This window comes from Echiichthys vipera, assembly GCF_963691815.1.
Source record: "Echiichthys vipera genome assembly, chromosome: X".
NCBI classification, from domain to species: Eukaryota; Metazoa; Chordata; class Actinopteri; order Perciformes; family Trachinidae; genus Echiichthys; species Echiichthys vipera.
The window spans coordinates 38,413,055-38,437,796 of record NC_139825.1 but is presented as its reverse complement, the minus strand read 5'-3'; the positions used below and the strand labels follow the sequence as shown (position 1 = coordinate 38,437,796).

General features: G+C 41.6%; 1 protein-coding gene across 1 annotated transcript; it reads right to left on the bottom strand.

The window, feature by feature from the left end:
- Nucleotides 1-383: 383 nt before the first annotated feature.
- On the bottom strand, nucleotides 384-24,411 carry mapkapk3 (MAPK activated protein kinase 3). Its single transcript, XM_083938581.1, has 10 exons — nucleotides 23,810-24,411; nucleotides 17,100-17,239; nucleotides 12,840-12,904; nucleotides 12,544-12,623; nucleotides 12,311-12,437; nucleotides 8,193-8,268; nucleotides 7,918-8,042; nucleotides 6,435-6,520; nucleotides 6,200-6,280; nucleotides 384-3,838 (listed from the first exon to the last, which is right to left on the bottom strand). The coding sequence occupies exons 1-10, from the start codon at nucleotides 24,095-24,097 to the stop codon at nucleotides 3,683-3,685; spliced, it is 1,224 nt and encodes a 407-aa protein (XP_083794707.1). The 5' UTR covers nucleotides 24,098-24,411; the 3' UTR covers nucleotides 384-3,682.
- Nucleotides 24,412-24,742: the final 331 nt, after the last annotated feature.

Below are 24,742 nucleotides of genomic sequence, written 5' to 3'. Positions count from 1 at the left end.
TCCTCAAGCAACAGCTGATTTTATTCTGAAGTAAAAACAAAGACTGAGAATGTTTATTCTAAAGGGAATCATCACTTTCCAATCCTGCTATTCTAGTTTTTCATTTATTATCAGAAATAAAAAAATAAAAAAAATCACTTGAATGTTGTAAGGCAAAATGTGTAAATCACGCTGGACATGATATATATATATATATATATATATATATATATATATATTATGTATTATTTCAGGCTGTAAAACAAAAAAGTGACTATTTCAAAAAGGCTTTTTATAGGCACTGTAATCAGAACTCAGAGACTATTAAACATGAAGTTGAAAGCAATTCAATTCAATTTTATTTACAGTGCCGAATCATAACAAAAGTTATCTCAAGACACTTTACAAATAGAATAGGTGAAGACCACGCTGAGTTATTAATGATTTACAGAGAGCAGCAACAAGTCACACTATCTTTAGTAAAAGTAGTAATAGTTATTATATACAGAATTAATCCAGCAATCTTGTGCACACAGTGGCAACTAAAAACCTTCGCTTTAACAGGCAGGAACGTCGAACAGACCCGATGGAGGATCTCTACAAATGCATGAGGTCATTGATTAAATCTGTGCAGCTCTTTACCGCGACAAGTAAACATTACTGGTGCAGCCTGTTGTTTCAGAAGTTGTTTGTCTTTGTTGAATAGAAGTCAGCTGCGTGTAATTAGAGCGTGACAGGAAACAATGCAGATAAATAAACAGTCCTAACAAATCTGTGACAAGTTTACTCAGAGGAAATGTACCAATCATCAGAAACAGTCAGACTGAAACAAATATGGCACAGGTGTAAATCTGCCTAGCGACAGGCGTTAGTGATGGAGGCTGAAAAGATACCTGTGGGCGCTGTGAATGAGCTGCAGGGTTTCACAAGGGAGAGACTTTTATTTTGTAAAGATTTATTTTCATATTACAGAGTATTTGTTTTTACTTCTAACAAAAAACAAAACAACTTCATTCATTGATTTAAAGTTACAAATCAAGAAACATTAAAAAGTGGATGCAGGTTGGATGGTTGAATACTGTTTTTTTAATTAAATATTCAAGTACTAAACTTGAGTGCCATATATCACATATTTCAGATCAGTGATTTACCCAGCTGCCCTACCCTGAAAGCACAACGTTCTGAAATCATGCAAATTGGTGGCGAGGGAAAGCCCATTTTTGACTTGAGGCTATTTCAGAGTCAGTAATCATACCCTTATCAGCAGCCTGTGATATTGATGATACCAATTGTCAAACACAAGGCCTGTAACTGCACGCCCGTGGATGAGCGAGACAATCACACAAACTCGTAAAAGACAGAAGATAGAGGATAGAAGACATCAGGGAATCGTCGAGGTCATAAAGGCCATGAAACGTACAGGAGGGAAACAAATGGAGGTCAGACAACATGGACTGAGCACGACAGAAACAGATGTCTCTCCACTGACCTTCAACACATTCCTCCCTAAAAGGCAAAGTGATCCAACCGTCCACCTCAACCATCCTACACTCGCCCTCCGCGCGTCACACCCAAGCTTCAGGCAGCACGCCCCTTCCTGATCACAGTTCCACATACTTGTCGGACCTGTCTCGCATAACTTTCTCAGAGCTTAGCAGAAAATAACACGTCTTAGAAAGTCCAGTGAAACATAATGTAGTAGTGAACAGGGTATCCACCTACATAATTTGGCTCCTTTATGTGGATTTTTTAATCGAAAATGTCCTCACATGACCACATGATAATCAGTATTCATGTCTTATTCTGCTTGACGGCGTTTCCAGAAGTTTCACTGCACAGTTTAGAGTGTGTTTGAATCAGGAAGTCTGCAGCCCATAGTGTGTATTACAGTAATCCATGAGTCAATCAAAGACATCATCTGTGATTCATAATTGGGACACTGCCCAGGCTGGGACAAAGAAGAAACCATAAAAACAGTCAATAAAACTCCTAAAAGAATAAACAAATAAAAAAAATAAAAGTCGCCCTTAAATGATCTGATCCTAAACATCTCTCCTGTGAATAATGCTGAAAGAAACTGACCCATGACAGAAAACTAACTTCTGACCTCTGACCTAATAACTCCTGTTGTATTGACGCGTTCCCCGTGTGGCAGTGCCAAGGACTCTGGTGTTGGTAACGCTCTGGAGGGGGAGGGTCAGAGACCTGGGTGGAATAACACAAGTAGGAAGCGTTATGTCAACATATTAGTGGAACAGACACATGCTGTAATCATGACCGCACTTGTCTCTATAAAATGGTTGACTAACAAAGGAAAACTACGCCTTATGGGGAAGTATGTCATTTGCAACACACTGTGAAATTCCACCCACAAATACACTACTGTCTTATTCTGATAACTTTTATACTGAGAGAAAAACAACAGCTGAGAGGTCATACTCTATGCAGGCCACATCTAATCATGGCCAACGTCCCGTATTTACAGAAGGGAAGCCAAGTCATTTGTACGATAAGTTTTCCATAACCCATCTCCTAAATACTGCAGGGGACCATGTGATGGAAGTGGGGGAAAGGTTCTCACCCTATAATCTAAACATAATAATGTTGACCTTTACCAGTCGAACTCCAAGTCGAATGGCTGCGTCCCAAATAACTACTTCACCGCTGCTATTTATAGAGGCCTCACAAAGCCTGAAAGGCACGATAACAATTAGTTCTAAGGTCCTGAAAGAAAAGATCTCGCACATGAAGCATTACTTTATAAAGTTTGATTTTCAACTGTATGGACAAATCTAATCTCCACTCGGAGAGATGAGACTTCCATTATCAAGAGGCTGCAGTGTCACTGTCATGTTTTAATGTCAGATGGAACGGTAGCCCCTATTTACTGGAAGCATTTTACTCAACCCCCATAGTCACTCACACACGACCTTTCTCAATAATATTGTCACAACTCATCCATGTAGCACAACAAACCATTACCACACTGCTGCTTTCATAAAGCTCTGTGGTCTCACACTCACAGGAAGCAGACATGTTGTGTGCTCCATTATCATAGCTCCATTAAGAGGACACACTGTTGATGTGCAGTGAGTGAGTGAAATTTACGGCTTGGTAATACACGTGGGGCCATCTTATTGTTGCTTCAAAGAAAAATACGCCCTTAGGGTGAAATGTGTGGAGGCTCCATATTATTAACAAGACAGTCAGTGTCACACGTTGCTTTAACTCCTGAAAGAAAGGCGGCAAAAGACAGACATTAAGACAACAAACGGTCATAGTGAGTGTTCTAGTTTCACAGCTTTGTCTGTGTGTGTGTGTGTGTGTGTGTATGTGTGTGTGTGTCTGTGTGTGTGTGTTTGATTTGCACTCTAGTGCATAGTTACATAGGAGACCTCAAATAGGCAACCCAGGGTTCAAATAGACAAAACACGATCACTTCAAATACTTCAGTGAGCAGAGCAGTTGATTTCTACCACTGACGGGAGAAGCAGGTCTTATAAATGTCCAGCTCTGACTTTGCTGTTGTTCAGATGTTGTCCCTTTATTTCAGAGAACAGTTCCTCAGCATCCAGTCCATCAAGAGTCTCGAGCAGGTCTCTAAATGATCCTCTCCAGCACTAGGCTTCCCCCTCCCTCTTCCGTGCTGCCCTCGTCATCATTGGCTGTCCTGCTTGGATTTTAACCAACAGTCTTCTGTGTCTCACTGACTTTGGCAGACCGTGGACCCACCCTTGGATTCTGCGGCGGCCTTCTTTCGTCTCTTGTTGAGTAGCGGGTTGCTGGAGGTGTCAAGGTCTTTGATCTTCACCTGGTCGTAGTCCACACGCATGGTTGCTAAAGCGCTGGTCATCTCCTCCTGTGAGGGACAGGGCAGAGGATCAGGCGTAGCAGTGTGTGTTTGTTCAGTGAAGAAATTACAGGGCAGAGATGATACTACACAGGGCAATAATGTAATATTGTAAGTGCACCTTTGTTGAGTCATATTTTCACCCCTAGACTGTTTACAGCTACTCAAAAAAGCTAACCTAGCTCTAGCAAAAGGTGATAATATCCTTATTTACAGCATCTCTAAAGCTCACTAATGAACATGTCGTGTCACATTTGGTTAATCAACACAAAAACTGAAGTGTAAAAAGGTCAAGTTGTGGTTTTTTTTTGTTCCTGGCCAAGACATACTCCAGCACATAACCCCGGGTAAAGTCACAACTTGAAATTTCCATGTTTTTTGTATAGATCAAAAAATACGATGTAAGAAGATATAACATGTTGATTAATCAGGGTTCGTACACCTTTTTCAAGGTCAAATTCAAGCACAGAAAATTCTAATTTTAGCTTTTTTATCCCATTAAAAGAGATGGTATTATGCTATAAACAACAAAAAATGTGTTTTGTAATAACAGAAGGATATTAAATTAAATATTTATTCTATAGCTATTTGTTGTGAAAGAAATGCAAATCGATACAATTCCAAGACTCTTTAATCGCTTTATCCAAAATAACACTTTTCAAACCTTGAAAACACAACATTAAAATTATAGCATTTTCAAGGATTTCGAGCACCCGTAGGAACCCTGATTAATGATCTTTAGAGGTTCTGGTAGTTGTATTTTTTACTTTTGGACAGAGCCAGGTTAGCTGTTCCCATTCTTTATGCTAAGCTAAGATACCTGACTGCTGGCTTTAGCCTTATATTTAACATACAGTCTTGAGAGTTCTTAAACTCTCAACCGTGAGCCACTCTAAGCAGCTATAAGCAACTATAAGCATCGAACTACTCCCCTCCGTTGTACACAGTAATCTACTAATTAATATAATAATATTTGTAGTGCAGGGATGGATGATAAATGGTAAATGGACTTGTACTTATATAGCGCCTTTCTAGTCTTCTGACTACTCAAGGCACTTTCACACTACTTGTCACATTCACCCATTCACACAGACATTCACACAGATGGTGGTGGACATCTTCATACCATCTAATCTAACCATTCACACCACATTTACAGAAAAAAGAAACAAATAAACAAAGGTGGTTTTTAATGAGTTAGGGAAAGTTCAGGTCATCACTGGGGCGGCAGCAGAGAAGCTGTAGTAAATACAGGCCTCAGTAAATAATTACTAAAATGTCAGTGTGGTGGTCTGTAAATTGGAAATGTTAACCCTCAAACTCTGCATCCTTCACGATCTGTGATTTGAGACCGCATGTCAGTTGTGATCCATGCTACCCATGTAGAAATAATGTTGCTGTGCTTTTTGAGAAGTGGTTGTTCAAGAGTGCAATCGGTAAATGTCTTGCACAACGTAGCAATGCCTGTTGCAGAACTGAACAGTGGTGTATTGTGTGTGTATCATTCTGGAGAAAGGCTCTTTTCATGCTTTATCACTACAAACTTGCTTATTCAGCTGTTGTGAAGGAAGTCTGATTTTTTATTAAATTTACGGCGGCTGAAAAAAATGATGTGGTAAAACAGTAAATGACCTCTGTGTAAGTGTGTGTGAAATGATAACTAGGCAGGTGTTTGTGTGTGTGTGTGTTTGTTTGTGTGTTAAATGTTACACCCACTTATGCATCGTTCACACTGAGAAATGTACGCACTTGACTGTGACCATCGCCTCCCCCTGGTGGTGATCAGGGGAACATCAAGGTGTCGATACACTGAAAAGTTTTTTTTTAATGAGTCACTGAAGTGTGTAAACAATATAAACCAAAAACTTCCCTTTGGAGTTTTCACTATAATCATTAAAAGGGACACTCAACTGATCACACACATGAAAATCAGTTTACCACTCATGAGTACTACTGACTGTGAAAACAGCTATATGCTGTATGTCTCCTCCAGAAGAGCTTTGTGAAGGCTGAGGTAATTACCCTGGTGATGTCCTCAGGGGGTATCACAGCTTGTGCTTGGAGACTCCAAATTTTAAGAGAAAGTGTTTAAAACTTGGGGAGAGTTTGAAAGATACGAGGATTTACAAGGCATGCTGTTGAGTTTGCATTATGGGAAAGGTAGGATCCAGCTCTTTGGGAGCTTGACCCATTGATTTTGATTCTTTTTTTAATCTGTCCCTCATCAAAATATCACTGTTATTAGTTATATTTAAGTGCTGGAGTGCATCTGCCAATACTAGAGTCAGACTAAAGCTTTGACAGCCCAGCAGTGACAGGTTGTAATGCTACTATGTCACCAGAGGGGGTCAGTGTTGTTGTGTTTCTGACCTTCACATCCTCCCACATCTCTCTGTCTTCAGTCAGGACCCGGGTGGTATGGAGCGGAGTGCTGGGAACCACCATGGACTTCTGCAGAGTGCACACACACACACACACACACACACACAAACACACAAACACACAAACACACAAACACACGCACACACACACACACGATATGAGCAAATAGATGAAAAGACAAATAGGAAGGTGTACAGGTACTATACTTGACACAGGTACTTACATTAATCCAGGGGTGGTTCATAAACTGAGTGATGGTCATTCTCTCACTAGGGTCTGTCTTCAGGAGCTGATGGATCAAATCTTTGGCTGAAAGGGAAAAGGCAATTCCATTATTTGTAGCAACACACGTTTGAAAATATTGTGTATCCTGAAGCTTCTCCTGGCCTCAGCGACAGACATGCCTACTTTCAAAGCAAAGGGTACTTGAGAGAGAAGAGTGAGACTGAGTGAAAAACAAAAACAAAGCACAGCATGTGCCAAGAGTCCTGCCCTGCCATTGCTGTTGGTTAGGAGGAGGATCAGCTGGCCGTTGTTTTTATCTGAAGATGTCTCATAGAAGGGCTTGGGCAATTAATTTAAAAAGTCTTTAGAAGTAAAACTCCAGGAAAGCACCAGCCTTTTGTTGTTTTTTTTCATTGTTTTTATGTATTTAGATTTATTCATTTATTACGGACGTTTGAGTACTTGCGTTGCTATTTGTTACCGAGACCTGAGTACTGCATTTTGTTCTTTCATGTTTCATGAGCAGAATGACTGTAAAGAAAGCTGAAGTTGAAGAAAAGAACTGGAGTGACCTGCAGGGCAGCAAACAGAGACCATAGTTCACTGAATAATGTCTGTTTGCAGAGGGTGCACTTAGGTGAGGAAGCCTTTAGCTTAAAGCATTGATATACTGTATGTGATCTTTTTTAAACCAGCTGAAGCTGTTTGCAAATTAAGGTTTTCTATACAAGTTCATTTTTGACTTCATTAAACCTTTAGAACCGATGTTTTTTTAATGCTTTATTCATATAGTGACAGAGGAAAGGGGAGAGAGAGAGAGGGGAAGGTCTGCAGCAAAGGGCCCTGGGCCAGTTAGTTTGTCTGTGCTTTTGTGTGACTTTGGTGTTTTAAAGGCTTTGAAACTAACAAAAAAACTAACTGATCTGGCAGCAGTAGACCACAAACCCCCATATTCTGTGAAGTAAGATTACTGTTTTGCTCAATGGAGTGAAAATATCCTCATTACAGCGTATCCTTAAACTGATGATGATTTATTTTAGCAGTAAATTTTTTTCTGTCCTCCTCCCTGCTTCTCCAAACCAGGGTTGTGCAATCTACTTCATACACTGACTATGGATAACCACCTCATACAACCCCACTTCCAAAAAAATCTGAATATCCTTTTAATGGTACATGTTCTACACAGTGAGCTACCGGAGCACCCCCCATTACCCGGGGTGCTACAAGCTTTACAATGAGACCATGTCCATGTGTCAGACAGAGTTCTGTGACACCAGCGTTCACTGAGCTGTTCACAAGAGAAACTGCCACCCACATCGAGTAAAGAGTTGAATTCAACAGACATTTCAATTCAGCTGTTGTTGTTAGATGGCTGTATGACAGAGCATAACCTTTTTTTATAAATGGTAGTTGAAGGTACAGGTTTAATATTCTGGAGAATGGTTTTGAAAATCTACATTTTCAGGGCTGAAAAATCTCACCTTCCTGTGACACCTCAGCCCACTCTGGGTTGGGGAATTCATACTGGCCCATCCTGATCCTCCTCTTCATCCCTGGAGAAATGGCCTGGCCCGTGTTGGAGTAAAATGGAGGAAAGCCGCACAGCCTACAGAGACAAACATGGTGAAACAGACAGATCAACTTTAAAAACATAAAAAGATTCTTTTAAACTTTGTTTGGACGTGCAGAATGCATCATACAAAAACCCTTGTGGCATTCACGCTTACACACACCCAGCCCCCGGCCCAGTACTCACAGGATGTACATGATGACGCCCAGAGACCACATGTCACACGACTTGTCATATTTCTCTGGACCCAAAACCTCAGGTGCTTGACATAGACAACACACAAACACACAGATGCAGATACAAATCATGAATGGAGATCAGTGGAAATTGTTTTCCTCAAAGCAATTTCAGTCAAAAGCAACTGGACTTGGTTATTTGTCTTGGAAGACATTGCACCTCTCATCCAAGAGGCTTCATCAGTTCATGTACGCATCTGACCAGACTGGGACTGGTCCAACTAACTGGTGTGGAGATCCAGGTATTTAACCTCTCACAAGGCCGATGATGTCACTGGAAGCCTTTGTGCTCCAAGTACCAATGACCGTCGTTGGAGTGACAGTCATTGGTGGGAAGTTGGTTTCTACTTCGTTAGTGCTCTATCGAGTCTTAACAACAGTCGTTGGAGTCACAGGAGGCCATTTGTGAACAGTTGTTCTTTGAGGTTAGATTGTTGAATCTCCTGGGGAGGGATGAAAGGGCAGCATTGTAAATTGGAGATAAGTGGTGTCTCAGACCTCTTCCTCTGTTTAGCGATGGTTTCTCTAAATTTACATAGATGGCTTCTTTTACTCCTCTTTCAAACCATCTGTCCTCTCTGTCCAGGATGTGGACATTGTTGTCATCAGAGGAGTGGGCTTTATCCTTGAGATGTAAGTGGACAGCCGAGTCCAGGCCTGAGGAGTTAGCTCTCCTGTGTTGGGCCAATGCGTTTATGCAGTGGTTGTTTTGTTTCTCCAATGTAGAGATCTTTGCATTCCTCGTTGCATTGAACAGCAATAGATAAGGCTCAAAACCAACTCCTCAGTGAGCGAATAAGACAGGTCAATTTCACTATTGAAGGACTTAAAGAGAAAGCGGACCTCTCACTACAGAAACTGACATCAATATTACCTGTTTCTATGATGGAGAAAGTTGTGGATTTCACCCAGAAAGCCCAACTATCTCAGCCAGCAAGAGCAAAGAAAGACAAACCAAGATATTTCCCAATTTCCAATCCCGGGATATTGGCAAAAACACAGAAATACTCAATTGGAGGCAAAAAACTGACACTCCAGCACAGGAAGAAACACAAAACAGATGGGTTAAGAATTTGTCGGACAGAGATCTTACCCACCCAGAGGAGGAGGTTTAAGCCAAGGGCTTGAAATTTGCCATGACACAAAAATAGATACCCATTGTGGAGTTGATTACAGCTACAGAATTGGCTATAAAGAAAAACAACCTTACTGGAACTGAGGCTGAACAGCTAAGGTTAAAAGTGTCAGCAGCGTTGTCCCAGGCTAAGGTCCCCCATCCAACCTCAACATTCAGGAGAGAAAGGCAGTAACAGCACTGAGCAAATACCACAACATCACAATCCTTCCACCAGACAAGGGTACATGCAAAGTTGTTCTCAATACAACTGATTATCAGGCAAAGATCTCTGCACTACTCAGTGACTCTAACACTTATGAAACTCTGAAACGAGACCCTACCAGCGATTACAAAAAGAAGGTTATAGAGTGTCTACAGCAACTACAAAAAGATGGAGTCATTAGCAAACCACAGTATTACAGGCTCTACCCCCAGGACTCAACCCCCTGCTTATATGGACTCCCAAAAATCCATAAAGAAGGGGCCCCGCTCAGGCCAATTGTCAGCCGCATAAACTCGGTCACTTATAACATTGCCAAGCATGTTGCCAATATTCTGGCACCACTGGTGGGCAACACCCCACGCCACATCCAAAACTCCATAGACACTTTGTGAACAAAGTCTGAGCCCTAAAAGTGGATCCATATGAAACCATGGTATCCTACAACGTGACTTCCTTGTTCACCTGTATTCCAAACATGGAGGCTTTGGCCCCAGTAAGAGAGCTGCTAACACAGGAAAGCTCCTTAAACAACCAAACAAATCTCAAACCAGACCACATTTGCCAACTTCTGGATTTGTGCCTGAATACCACATATTTCCAGCTTAATGGCACTTTTTACCGACAGAAACACGGCTGTGCCATGGGTTCACCAGTATCCCCTAATGTGGCAAATCTATACATGGAGAAGGTAGAGGACAAGGCTTTGAACTCCTTCAAGGGAATAACACAGAGCCATTGGTTCAGATATGTGGACGACACATGGGTTAAAATCAAATCCAAAGAGGTGCAAACTTTTACTGAACATATCAACTCTGTGGACAGAAACATCAAGTTCACCAGAGAAGAAGTCAGGGACAATAGTTTGCCTTTCTTAGACTGCAACATCATTATGGAGAATGACAGGAGCCTCCACATCGGGGAATACAGAAAACCCACTCACACAGATCAATATCTACTGTTTGACTCCCACCACCCCCTGGAGCACAAGCTTGGAGTTATCATAATCCTGCAACATAGAGCTGATAACGTACCCATCAGCTCACAGGCCCAAGGGGAAGAACGCAAGCACCTGAGAGGCGCCCTCACAACTTGTGGTTACCCCAGCTTTACCTTTGTGAAGACGGCAGCTGCTTCCAGAGAGAAAACCAAAGTGGTTGAGAAAGAAAAAGAAAACAAGAGAAACAACATAGTCATCCCATATATAGCTGGGGTATCAGAGAAACTCAGGAGGATCTTTAACAAACGCTGCATCCCTGTGTATTTCAAACCCAGTAACACACTCAGACAGAGACTAGTACATCCCAAGGACAGAACAACACACACCCACAAAAGCAATCTGGTTTATGCTGTCCAATGCATCGAGGAATGCAAAGATCTCTACATTGGAGGAACAAAACAACCACCGCATAAACACATGGCCCAACACAGGAGAGCTAACTCCTCAGGCCTGGACTCTGCTGTCCACTTACATCTCAAGGAGAAAGCCCACTCTTCTGAGGACAACAATGTCCACATCCTGGACAGAGAGGACAGATAAGAAATAAAAGAAGCCATCTATGTAAAAGTAGAGAAACCATCGCTAAACAGAGGAGGAGGTCTGAGACACCACTTATCTCCAATTTACAATGCTGCCCTTTCATCCCTTCCCAGGAGCTTCAACAATCTAACCTCAAAGAACAACTGTTCACAAATGGTCCCCTGTGATTCGAACGACTGTCGTTAAGACTCAATAGAGCACTAACAAAGTCAAAACCAACTTCCCACCAATGACTGTCACTCTGACGACGGTCTTTGGCACTTGGCACAAAGGGTTCCAGTGACATCATCGGCCTTGTGAGAGGTTAAATACCTGGATCTCCACACCAGATAGTTGGACCAGTCAGATGGTGATGCGTACACAAACTGATGAAGCCTCTTGGATGAGAGGTGGAACGTCTTCCAAGACAAATACCGAGTCCAGTTGCTTTTGACTGAGGGCGCACTCACACTGTCCTTCTGGCCGGGGCCAAAACCGTTTTTTCAGCTAAAGCCTAGTACCTTTAAGCAGTGTGAGTGCACCCGTTCCGCGCACAACTGCGGCCAGCGGGCCGTCCACGGCCCGCTTGAAAGAGGTGGGCTTTAGCGGAGCCGTTTGCACATGTACGAGCACGAGTGTGCGCACGTGTACGAGCACGAGCCCTATGGCAGTAGCGTTATGTCCGCCTGTTCGGACATGTAAATAGAAGGATGGACCATGCACGGACATTTAACAACAACAACAATGGTGGTGCAAGGTTCACGTTGGTGTGGTGCGGAGGTGGAGTGTTTACTGCAGATTTGGTCGGATGAAAATATTCAAAAACAGTCGACAAGACGCACAAAAACTCCGAGGTCTGTGGAAAGATTTGTAAACAAAGCCACACACGCGATCAATGCGTGTGACGTGTTACGGCGTGATGGCGCATGGACAGCAAGAAGCATTGGCCGGCCCTGGCAGTGTGAGTACAAACGGCTGGGGCGCGGGGGGAGAGGGAGGGGGGACAAGTCGCGGTACGGAAGGACAGTGTGAGTACGCCCTGAAATTGCTTTGAGGATAACGATGACCTGGACAAATGAGAATATTCACAGGCTTTGTGGAAATTGTTTGTTTGTTTTACTATTAACTGTCAAACCCCTGTAACAAAGGAGCTACCTTATACAGATGTGTCAGAATTTTTTTTTTTTTGGAAAACAACAGAAAGCAACTTACCCACATAGTACGGTGTATAACAGGGGGTCTGTAGAGGGTTGTGTAGCGTTGTCTCCTTAGCGAATCCAAAGTCTGTTAATTTGAGGATCCCGTTTCTTTCTTTAGTGGTGTACAGCAGGTTCTCTGGCTGGTTGGGAGGCAGAGAGAGCAGAGAGAAATATGTTCAAATGTCCTTCAATCACCCAGGACGGATCACAATCTTCATGATTTGGGTGGTGTTCTTGTTCTTGCACCTTGATGTCTCTGTGCGCAATGTTAATCCTGTGGAGATGCTCAATGGCTATGCCGATGTCCCTCATGATCTCAGAAGCCTCTGGGAGGAGAAGAGGAAAACAGACTCTCTCAAACAATTACAGGATAACACACAAAAGATTCAGAGATCATGTTAATAAAAACAAAAGGGAACTAATGTATATATTCTGTTATTCACTGCCCAATGTCATCCAAGATGTCTGCCTTAAAATTTCCTGGATATAATCTTTTTTCTTTCTCTTTCAGACCCTGTGACATGCAGTCCATGGGTCCTCACCTTTCTCAGTGAAGGCCTGGTCTCCTCTGGCCTGGATTCGGCTGAACAGCTCTCCTCCCTCCATACTGAAGACACACACACACAATTTAAACATTGCACAAATGACGCAGGGGCTTAATGTCACCTGTACATCAGAGACATTAATCAAGAATAAAGTTAATAGTATTTGAGAATTTAAACAACAAGAACATTTTTCAAAATGTTTCTAACCAAAAAAATGTTAAATATTTTCCACGTTTTAACTAATTTGAAGTAATTTCACCAGGAGAGAATACCCAACAATAAAAATGCCATTAGTAATGGATCAGGGCCAGAATGAATAAATAAAAATAAAAATCAGGCTGGGCAATGTATGGACATTATCTCAATATTGTGTCTTAGATTTGTGATAGTTAAGTCATTTTCTGCACTTACCAGACTGGTTTAGCTGTTTTATTATTTGCCTTTACCTGGTAAGTCAATATATCTAAATCACTGACGGTTATTCAAAAGATTTTTGAAGTAGTCTAGTTTGTAGTCGACAAATATCAATACAATATTGTTGCAGTATCAAAATCCATATCAACATTGAGGCATTTGGTCAAAAATGTTCTTCATATAAAATAAAGCACTAATAAATGAATAAATAAAAGTGTAGTGATGTTGTACATGTGCACCAGTCACAGTATAAAACTCCACAGGTGAAGAAGTACACTGAAAACGATTAGCACAAACCAACCAACACAAACCAACCAACCACAAACATAACCAAATAAATTAGAAGTTATTGTCCAAACAAAATTGCAAAACAACAATAATCATTACCAAACAAATAATTCATTACCTCAATAAGTACATAATAAGAACATATACTGTCTAGATCTACGCTACAGGAATGGATTTCAGTGCAAATCTGTTGAGTTGTTTTACAGCTCAAAACACTTTTATCCAGAGCTTCAGTTCTTTGAAAAGAGAAATAAAAGGAAATTGTAAAAATACGGAGTGAAAATCTTGAGTAAATCAGAGAGGAAAACTGAATCAAAGAGGGGAAACACACATAATAATACGATGGGTGATGACGGGTGAGACCTGTGACCTAATGTTTTAAAAGTTCACTCTCACCACCAAAAATGTTAGTTTCTGAATCCCAACCACACATCAAACAGCTGAAGCCTGAAACTCTCCCCGCTGGCCCTGGAAATCCGTTGTGCTCATTGTGACGTGATGTGAGTTACTGTGCATTTAGTAAGAGCGTACTTTCTGTGGTCTATGAGTGCTCCGATGAACAGATAGCTGAGAGAGAAATGTGTGTGATTGTGCGTGAAACTGACTGTGGTGGGCCTCACTGCTGTCCTCCTTTGACCCTCGCTCGTACAGGAAAAAGATTACTGACAGCACACACACACCCACACACACATAAGGTCACTACATACAGTACAAGACAAACAGTTACTCTGTCAATAATCGGATGATGAGAACCTGTTAGTCACTATTTAAAATCCCCTCGAACAGACAAGTTTCATATCTCACTTTCACCCTCTGTGGCTTCTCTCTATTCCTCTGAATTATTGTTTGTTTCATTTACAAGTGGAAGGCAATAAGAAGAACAAAGTTCAACTGCACACACACACACACACACACACACACACACACACACACACACACACACACACACACACACACACACACACACACACACACACACACACACACACACACACACACACACACACACACACACACACACACACACACACACACACACACACACACACACACACACACACACACACACACACACACACACACACACACACACACACACAGTATTATTATGGCCAGTTTGTCGTGACATGAAGCCCAGATATAATTCTGTCCCTCTATCTCACCATCAGTGTCTTCACTATGTCTTGTCTGAGTGTCAAGTCTTATGACTGACCTTTAGCGTGCCCTCAGTCGCACAAAGATTATATTTTAAAGGCCCCATATTGGAGAAAGTGAGATGCCTGTGTATTTTTTGATTATTAGTCAGGTTGAGGTGCTACCTAAATACTGTGAAAATATCATACCAAAGTGAAATGCACACCTGAATTCAAAAACTGTGACTTTAAACAAGCTGCCGAGACTTACGTACAGTTGTGATGTCACAACTTTACTAATCCTAACCCTAAAGTGCCGTTACCAGATCCCAAGGACAGGCGTTCTTCTCTAATGCTCCTATAGGCTTAGTGGCCAAGCACGGTACTGCAGCACTCGCCTGTGTGACCGTAATTACAAGCAACATGTTTTGGGTTTTAAAACACGGGACAAAACACATTCTTCATCTCCTTGTGATGCAGAAATTTCTCTTTAGCTTTGCATGCAATGTGCAGCCCTGTAATCTTGTGAAGATCCCTTTATCCTGTGATACAAGTGGGACTGAAATTTATAGTTATGACTCTGTGTTACCCAAAACACAGGACAAGCCACCCTTGTGCTCTGATAGGTTGCTGTAAACATCATGCCAGCTGGGCTGTTTGTGCTATCTGTATTTAAACTCTACAGAACCTGACCTTGGGGGCGCTCTTCCACTCAGGAGCCGTTTGTGCAGACGTCTTGAAGACAGCTTTCCTCGCAAGGAAATTATTTGGAATAAATAATAATATAAATGAATGAATAATAATCTTCTTCTTTCTTCATTGACTCTTAATGACCAATTTCCCACAACACCTGTTTGTGTGTCGGTCCTGTGCCCGGAAGCCCATTCGCCCATTCACTCCCATACATGTGGGGAAGATGAGACCACGTCCAAAAAATGTTTTTGGATGCCAATAAAACCACTTATAATTATCTTGAAACCTTACACTGAAGAAATGTAGGTGGACATAATTTAAGACCCTACCAGAATCGAGTTATGGGCAGGGGAAGGAGGGTGCGCGGCATAAAAGAGCAGTAGTGAAACACATTCAGCAGCTTAGGTCTCATCTCCGTAGAGCCCAGAGCAGAGACACAACTCTTTTTTCTATTCTTTTGTTGTTTTGTTGTTTTGTTGTTTTGTTGTTTTGTCGTTTTGTCGTTTTGTGCTTGGTGCTCAGGCATGGGATTGCGAATGCAAACATTTCTACATCCGGTAAGTCCTCCTGCGTTCACAAGAACCAGGAATGACAGCGTTCTGAGTTCTAAAGCAACCAATGCCCTTGAGCAGCTTTCATAGGTATGAATGACTGCCAGTTTTCGGTTTGCGTCCATACTTTAATATATCCATGGCCGTTACAGCCATTTCCCATCTGCATTGGTGGTGCAGAGACACAAAGAGCACAGATAAGGAAGACCAGGAAATGCTGGCCAATCAGAGCAGACTGGGCTAAAATGGAGCGTTTCAGACAGGGTGAGGGTGAATACACATATATTCAGACAGACAGTATGAGAAATAAGAAGTGTTTCTGTGCTTGAAATACTGAAGAAAAGGTTTTAGGTTGTTTTAACCAACGTTTTAGGACATCTCTTGGTGTCTAATAGCGATGCACAAGGCGCTCACATGCATGAGTTACCAGAGTGGCTGTGAAAACAAACAACAGAGAAACACAGTTTACAACACAGAGGTAGAGTGACTTCATACTCCACTATATCTTTACATAGTTAATAACTGTTTGCTGCTTTAGTAATGCTCTGAATGCTGAGAACAGTCCTTTTAAAGCAGGTAAACACATTTAAGTAGAAATCCAAAGTACAAGTGCGACCCTGCAAATTAGTATAATTTGGGAACGTTAAGGCTCTATTTTGCATGAAAACATATGAGAACATTTGATATGTATATAATAATATAATATTGTTTTAGTTGAGTCCTGTAACATAACATTTATTTTGTAGAGAGACCTTCTGTAAAACAGGTTAGGTTTGTACAGAAACAACTGTTTTAGCTGTAAATGTACATTATGATAGCTGTGTGATTCAAGGATCATAGAAAGCGTTTTGATTTGTGGATTTGACAATAAGAAAAGTGTAGTGTCACTACAGAGCTTATGTTCTTCATTTATCACAAAGCAGCGCTGTAACTTCCCATATTCTGGCTCATGTTTGTTTAAAAAAGGCTTTATAGATAGATCCATAGCATCCTTTTTTAAGATCTGTGCTCTGAAAATCATTTATCTACTTAATGTCAGCTTAATTTAGAAAAATCTACAAATTCTTATTTTTTATTAGACATAGGAATATGAGAATATAATCGTATCATGTGTGATAACTTACACAAAATATCACCAAACATGGAGACATGTGTAAAAGGTGAATTGTGATTCCTACCACTCCATGATGATGAGGAGGCACTTCTTCCCGTGATGCATGTTCTCATACAGGCTGAGGATGCGAACTATATACGGCCCTCCTGATACTCTCCAGTGGAGCTCCACTTCTCGTCTGGCTTTGGGGCTGTCGTAGAGAATCTGGGAGACACAGGAGGATGTGATATGATATTTAATTAGTGATTAATACAAATTCATTTTCAGTGTATTCAGTATTATTTAACATTCCTCTTGATTAAATAAATGATTCAGAGCAATCTGTAATAACAGAGATAGTTATTTAAGTTTTTTTTCTGAAGCTTTTGATCTCGTGTGAAGGAACATAGACTTCAGACATGATCAGATTAAAATATGTCGCTTAAGGCTTTGGATCACTGTAATGGATATTTTAAAGTATTTTAGAGTAAATGATTAATGAATTCATTGAGAATATAATTGGTAGATAAATCAATAACAAAAATGATCGTTAGTTGTAGCACTAATGTTGAAGAATCCTGTCAGATATACTTGTGTTCTCTCAATAACAAAACAAGAATTTTTCATACTTTATTTTGTTAACTATATCATAAATATAGTCTTATATCAAATAACGTCTTCACTGACCCACTACATGCATATAGGATGGTCACACGGCAGGATGTGTGTTTGACATAAGCAGATGCACACACGCACATAGACAGACACGCAAACACACACAGCAGGTGGTGGTCCTTGACATAGCACACATCTTCAGTCAGGGTGTATTTTTGGATATGACAGGGATGAAGTGATCTCCTGCTGTTCACAGGGCCTGAGCCTGGAATACATAACGCACAGAGGCTGACTCATTGACGTATGACAAACAGACACACAAACACACACCAAACCCGTGTTCTCTAATGGGGGACTTTAACAATTCTCAAGATGTTTAGCAAATACCAGATTAAACATGGGTGGAAATTATTAGAATAACTTCACATTTGTTGGAAACTTCAAATGTCAGAGCGGCTCGTTGTGTTTGAGCTAATGTCAAAGAGGAAGTGAGGCCCCAGTGTTTCGAAGCAGAGTGACAAAAGTAGAAGTTGAGGGTTTCCTGTTAGTTTTTTGACTTATCTACCACTACATGTGTCCTGTTTTGTGAAGCAAAGCAGTGGGCAGGCTTGTTACTTTCTGCTGTGTCATTTAAAGCTTTATGACTTTAATCAGATCAGATGGCATGTGAGCTGGTTTCTTTAATTTCCTGCAGTGAACCAGAATGGTCTACAATAAAAGAGGACTGTGTTTGATTAAATACACATATAAAAGACTGAGGGGAGACAGAGAGGTGATTGAAAGAATGAGACAGACAAAGTTAATCTTCTGATGGACTCTTTTCTTATGATATGAAGTGATAGAACAACAGACTAAACACACGCTTGTCCCTGATCCTCCTATAAACCAATCAACCACATCCTCACACTCCTCTAAACCAATCAGATCTCTGTCGATAAAGACTGTAACACACAAACACACACACCTTGACCTGGTTTTACCATCGAGTTTAACACACACACACACACTCACACACACACACACACAACACGTTTACACTCTATTAAATATTAGTGGCTCAGACAACGCTCGCCTGAATGTCTTGATAAAAAGGTGGCTTATCTTAACAGCTTCTACCAATAAAACACTGATCATAAAGGCAAGGCAAGGGAGGTTTATACATTAAAACACATACGTTTGAAATGCATAAAAGGTATTTTTAAAACATAAAAGATGGTTACACTTACAGAAGTAACTGCAGTTTACTGAAAAGCAGCGGCAAATAGAAAAGTCTTCAGTCTTGATTTAAAAGAACTAAGAGTTGCAGCAGACCTGCAGTTTTCTGGAAGTTTTTTCCAGATTTGTGGAGCATACTTTAAAGTCTAAAGTAAAGTAGTCTAGGAAGTGGAATACAGTTAATCACTGAGTGCTATCATACACTGTCTTCTAACAATGGTCTATACCTGCTGTGCACAGCAATAATAGTATAGCATTAGGGAGTTAGGGAGTACTTTACTACTCCATTACACGTTATTTTATACACACAATTAAAATGATGGCGGATTAATAATAACATCGATCATTGCTGCAGTTTTAAACCCTAACCCTCAGGCTCGACATTCTCCTTGCTCACATCTTAACTCAAGGACCGCATTGACAGAGTAACTTGGAGAAGATCTGTGTCTGAACCTTATAACGTCAACTACTGTGGTCCCTCAGGGCTCTTCTCGGACCGTCCTCTTCTATCTGCAGACCAGTAGGCTGGTCACTGGGCTCTGTTATTCACTCATATGGCTTTTCCTACCATTGCTATACAGATGACACCCAACTCATTTGGTCCTTTCCACAGTCTGGAGCCATGGGGGCAGCATGAATCTCTGCATGTCTGGCTGACATCTCTCAGTGGATGTCAACACACCATCTGAAACTCAATCTGGACAAGACTGAGCTGCTCTTCTTTCCAGGGAAGGCGTCTCCCATCAACAACCTTTCCTTGACAATTGATAACTCTGTGATGACTTCAGCTCAGACTGCAAGGGTGTGGGTGTGACACTGTATGACCAGCTGTCCTTTGCTGCCAACATTGCAGCGATCACTTGTTCCTGCAGATTCATGCTCCACAACATGAGGAGGATACGTCTGTTTCTCACCAAGAAGGTGACACAGATTTTGGTCCAGGCTCTTGTAATCTCACGTCTTGACCACTGTTACTCCCTCCTAGCTAGTCTGCCTGCATGTGCCCTCCAACCTCTGCAGCTCACCCAGAATTCAGCAGCCCGGCTGGTGTTCAATCTACCCAAACTGTCACACACTACACTGCTCCTCCTGCAGTAGCTCCTAGTGGTGGCTCGAAAACAATTTAAGGCACTGGAACTTGCCTAATGTGCTGCAAACTGCCGTTCCTACACCCGGGACACGTTCACACACCCAAGTCCGTCCACAACGCTCTTCTCCTGCCAAACTGCTTTTTACTCCCTCACTATGAGGCGGGGCCAGCCCCTGCTCAACAAAATCTCGTCTGTTTGCTGTCCTGGTTCCACAATGGTGGAACAAGCTCCCCATTGACATCGGGACAGCAGAAACCCTACACTCCTTCTGCCACAGACTGAAAACTGAATGTAACGTCAGGCTGAGGGGAACATGATGTCATTGTAAATGAAGGTCACGCCTCAATGCTTTCTTGAGTATAAAAAAGGTTGAATTCACATAAATGTCAACCTCATGTTGGTTCTAAAGGAAAAGCAGGGGTTCAAAATCAGTAAGATTCATCCTCTGGGCTCCATGAATGTTTGTACCAAATTTCATGCCAATGTGTCCAAATGTTGTTGAGATATTTCAGTCTGGGCCAAAGTGGAGGACTTACCAACATCGCCATCCACGTAGCCACACAGCTGGCCAGCATGGATAAGATTATAAGTATGAATCTCAAATAATTATGATTCCTGTGTAGTTTTGTGCAGTACATATTGTAACTCACCAGACGTACTTTATACATAGATAAACTCAAGTAGCTTTCTGCAGTGTACTTTACACAAAACCATAAATCCCCAGTACATTTCTTCTCTAGCACATATAAATAAAAATATATAAATGAGTGTAAGATGTTAACTGTATTATTTTAGATTTTTACATTTGCACTTTGTATTGCAACTACTGCACAGCAAGTCCTATCTTATCTTATCTTATGTTCCTCTGTGTTGTATAAACTGAACAGACAGCAGCGATTGAGGGATTGACACCAACACAACTTTCAGCTTTATTGAATACTACGAAAATCCTCAACCTCGAAGGGTCTCCTGATGCATTCATTCAAGACAACCTTGAGCGGCTTCAGTACCGCAGCATGGAGGATTACATGCTGCGGTCAAAGCAGATGATCAGCTTGAATTGCACAACTAGCAGCTGAAGAGAGTCAGTGGAGACTTATAAACCCAAAGCCCTGAGACTGATTAACTTGTTTAACAGCACCGGTTGCCTGGGGCGAGCCTGTGTAAGATCTGATTGCAGTTTTTCACACACAAGAGCGCTTCCATGCAGTGTCTGACCAAACCACTGAGGGTGTTTGGTCTCTGTGAGGAAACCCAGATGTGCCACCATCACACGAAAGGCCTGACCACAGAGGTGAACACTCACAAAGGAAGACTATGAATGGAAGCCTGTATACAGCTTTCCATGTGCTAAGCTGGAAGGCACTTCAGACGCTATAATGGAACAATCACTGGCCAAATACGTGCCTCCAATGGTATTAACAGTTGATGCGAGTGCTCCAGAGGCCTGATGTGCACCACAGGGCTCTCCCAGGTCCCTCTTCTCCAAGAAGTCAGACAAATCCGAGTTAAAAGAATCCTGATGACTGTAACTGAATTACATTAACAGGATGGCTCCCCTCCAGCTCTGCTGCAAAGTGGATTAAACCCATACCTATCCATTACGTTTAGCGCTCAGAGCAACACTTAATTAAAAGCCAGTGAGCTGGTCAACCTTCCCCCGCCCTCCCATCCCCTTCCCCTTCCCCCACCAAATACTCTTGATCATTTTTTTTTGCTTTTTATTTGACTTGAGATTAAATAAATACAGGGAAAGTTATAAATTAGTTTGAACAGCAATAAAATACAACGAAAACTCCATCAGGTACACTGTCACCTGGTCCAGTACAATCCAATTCACAAGCAACCCACACAGACGCCAGTAAGAGCGACTACGGAGAAGGCTTTTTGTGATTTCATGAATGTGGTTTTCTTTGTCATCTGTCAAACCTTTTAAGAGGGTCTTTAGATAGTAAAGGGGTTTCAGATGCCGCGGGGGTTGTTTCAAAGCCGGGTTCACCCCGACCTGCTGTTAGCTTTCTCAGGTGGAAGCTGAAGTCTGTGGAGCACCAGGTGATGCAGTCAGCAGTTACATGACTACACAGAAAAACCTTTTCACAGATTGACACACCTGCTCAGCCAACAAAATGCTGCTACTATAAAACACTATTGTGATGGGGTACCATGTAAACAGCTCAGTGTTTTCTTACAAATTTTGTTTAGTTGTTAACCTTACTCAGATTAAAATCTGCAAGGACCCTGAAGATTTTTCAGGAACATATTGTATTGAAGTGTGTTTTTGTCTGACATGACGCGATCAAGCATCCTATTAATCTTGGCCTCTCATCTTTTCCAATTTTCTGCTGTAGTTCACTCTTCCTCATCCTCTGTTTCTCTTTCTATCCCAGAGCCTTCCTGGGTCTGCAGCTCTGCGTGTGCCACTGCTGCTGCCTGGTTTGGCAGCTCAGATGCAGATGGATTACTGTAAGCCAGTAAATCTTTTAGAGTCTGTGCCCTAGTGGTGACAGCCTGACGACTCGTGCTTGTGTGCCTCTACCCGTGTATGAAGGCGTGCTCAAGTTTCCACTGCTCCCACAAGCAGACAAGGTGTTACTGTCAAAATCCACGTGTTTGTATGAAGCAACGTAAAATGTCATGGCATATGTTTGGGTGCCCCATCATTCGTGTGTGATCCAGTGATAGGCTGCTTGAAACACAGCTCCATGATCACATTCACCCTGTCCACATGTAGAGCATGTGAGCAACATGTACAGCACATGTCAAACCCAATGTGAGCAGCAGGTTCTCAATGTGTACATCAGTCCCAGTCGTTAAAACATACATAGACACACAAGCAGCACGTGTGTATGTCAGTGCGCTGTGACTGGAGATCTACTCAAACACAGAAAGATGACTTTTGTTTGTCACTTACAGGCTTCAGTGTGTATTGCTGTCAAAAATCTGACCTCAATAAAAGGCCAAAGTCTTTGAATCTGGGCTACTGACGTCTTGGAAAGTGAACTCACTTTCCAAGATCCTAAAAACAAACCAAACAATGTTTCCGTATCAAAATGTATCAAGATGGCACCAATAACATTGAAAACAGAAAACAATTACATTTTCACGCAGGTTTTATAGGTCCTATATGTTAAAAAGTTAGGTGTCCATGTCCTTTGTGATCATAAAGCAGGTTGACGTACTACTTAAGTAAAGTATCAAAACGCTCACTCCACAGAGAAATATGAACAGCTTGAATTTAGATACTGTGCCTTTAAACGACCTCGTCTATATATATATATATATATATATATATATATATATATATACATACATACATATATATATATATATACATACATACATACATACATATATACACGCACATACACACACACACATATATATATATATATATATACACACACAAACACAGTATATAGGAAGGTATCAGTAGAAAGGGCCACTACAGGGCGGTTACAATCATTCCCTGATGGTGAACAAATGTCAAGAGCACAGATTTAAGAGACCCGGAAACGCTGACCAATCAGAACAGACTTGGCTTTTTCCTGTGAATTTTCAGACAGTATAAGAAAAATAATGTGTTTTTTGATAATGATAATGTAAACATGTTCTAGTAGAAACCACAATACAAGTATGAACCTGGTGAATCATGTTCTCAAATAAAAAAAACTGATGTTTGGATTCACCATGAAAATGAAATTCTCAAATATTCCTCTGTTGTCTGTTATTCCACACTGACTAACGGACACTTGTCAAACACGTCTTACATCAACTTTATGTTCGTAAAAACACAAATAATAATATTTATTCAAACATGACAATTGGGGACACACAAAATACTGCTGTACACACACGTGTTAGGTGACTTCAGTACCTTTAGTGCGCACTTCTCTCCAGTTTTCTTGTTGAAGCACTGAAGAACTTTGCCATTGATCCCTAAACCCAGAACCTGACTGGAGATCTTATAATCGTCCGTCACCGCGTGGCGCTTTATGTCCACTTTGGGATAATCGGGCAAGGCGAAGTGTACGGACTGGCTTTCCGCGTCCTCTCTGCCGGCAGCGGGCTTCTGCTGCTCCGGGTTGTCAGCCGGGGAGTCCGGCTCTGCCTCAGCTTTTGGCGCTCGCAGCGGCTTCTCCTCGTTGTTTCCATTTTGTAACATGTTCACAGCGGCCTGTCGTGTGTGGAGGAGAGAGCGAGAGTAATTCACCAAAGTAATGCGCTGCTGTCTGTCCGCTGCCCTCCGGTAAAAACGTGAAGCTCAGAGGAAAACCTGGAGCAACGCTGTCGCGTCTGGTTGTCCTGGGTACCGCAGACCCAGTTTGGACTCCACTCCACTGGATCTACAATATCGCTTATAAAACAAATAACATCTGTTTAATCAACACAATAACTTTTTCTCTCTCACTGAACTTAAACACCCGCCTTTCTTTAAATAATACACAAAGCAGGGTAAGGGAAGTCTGCTGAGCTCAGCTTCCCGATGATCTGAAGTCCTTTGGTTGTGTTCACATGGCCAGTCACTGTCATTGTGGTTTTAAGCACCACCCTCCCAATTACTCGTATTTCCTACAAGCATGAGTATATTCAAGCCAGTGTTCAGTGAGCACTGCAGAGAGCATCAGAAGCTGGTTATTGATTATTATACTAATGAAAGAAGATAAAGAGCAAAACTTACATGGAGGATGTATGGAAATGAAAAGCTACAGTGTAGGATGTTGAAAACCACTGGGACAGGATCCCTCTAACCATGTTAATCTATCAGATTAAATACAAAACAAAAAGACACTAATATTATATTGTGAAA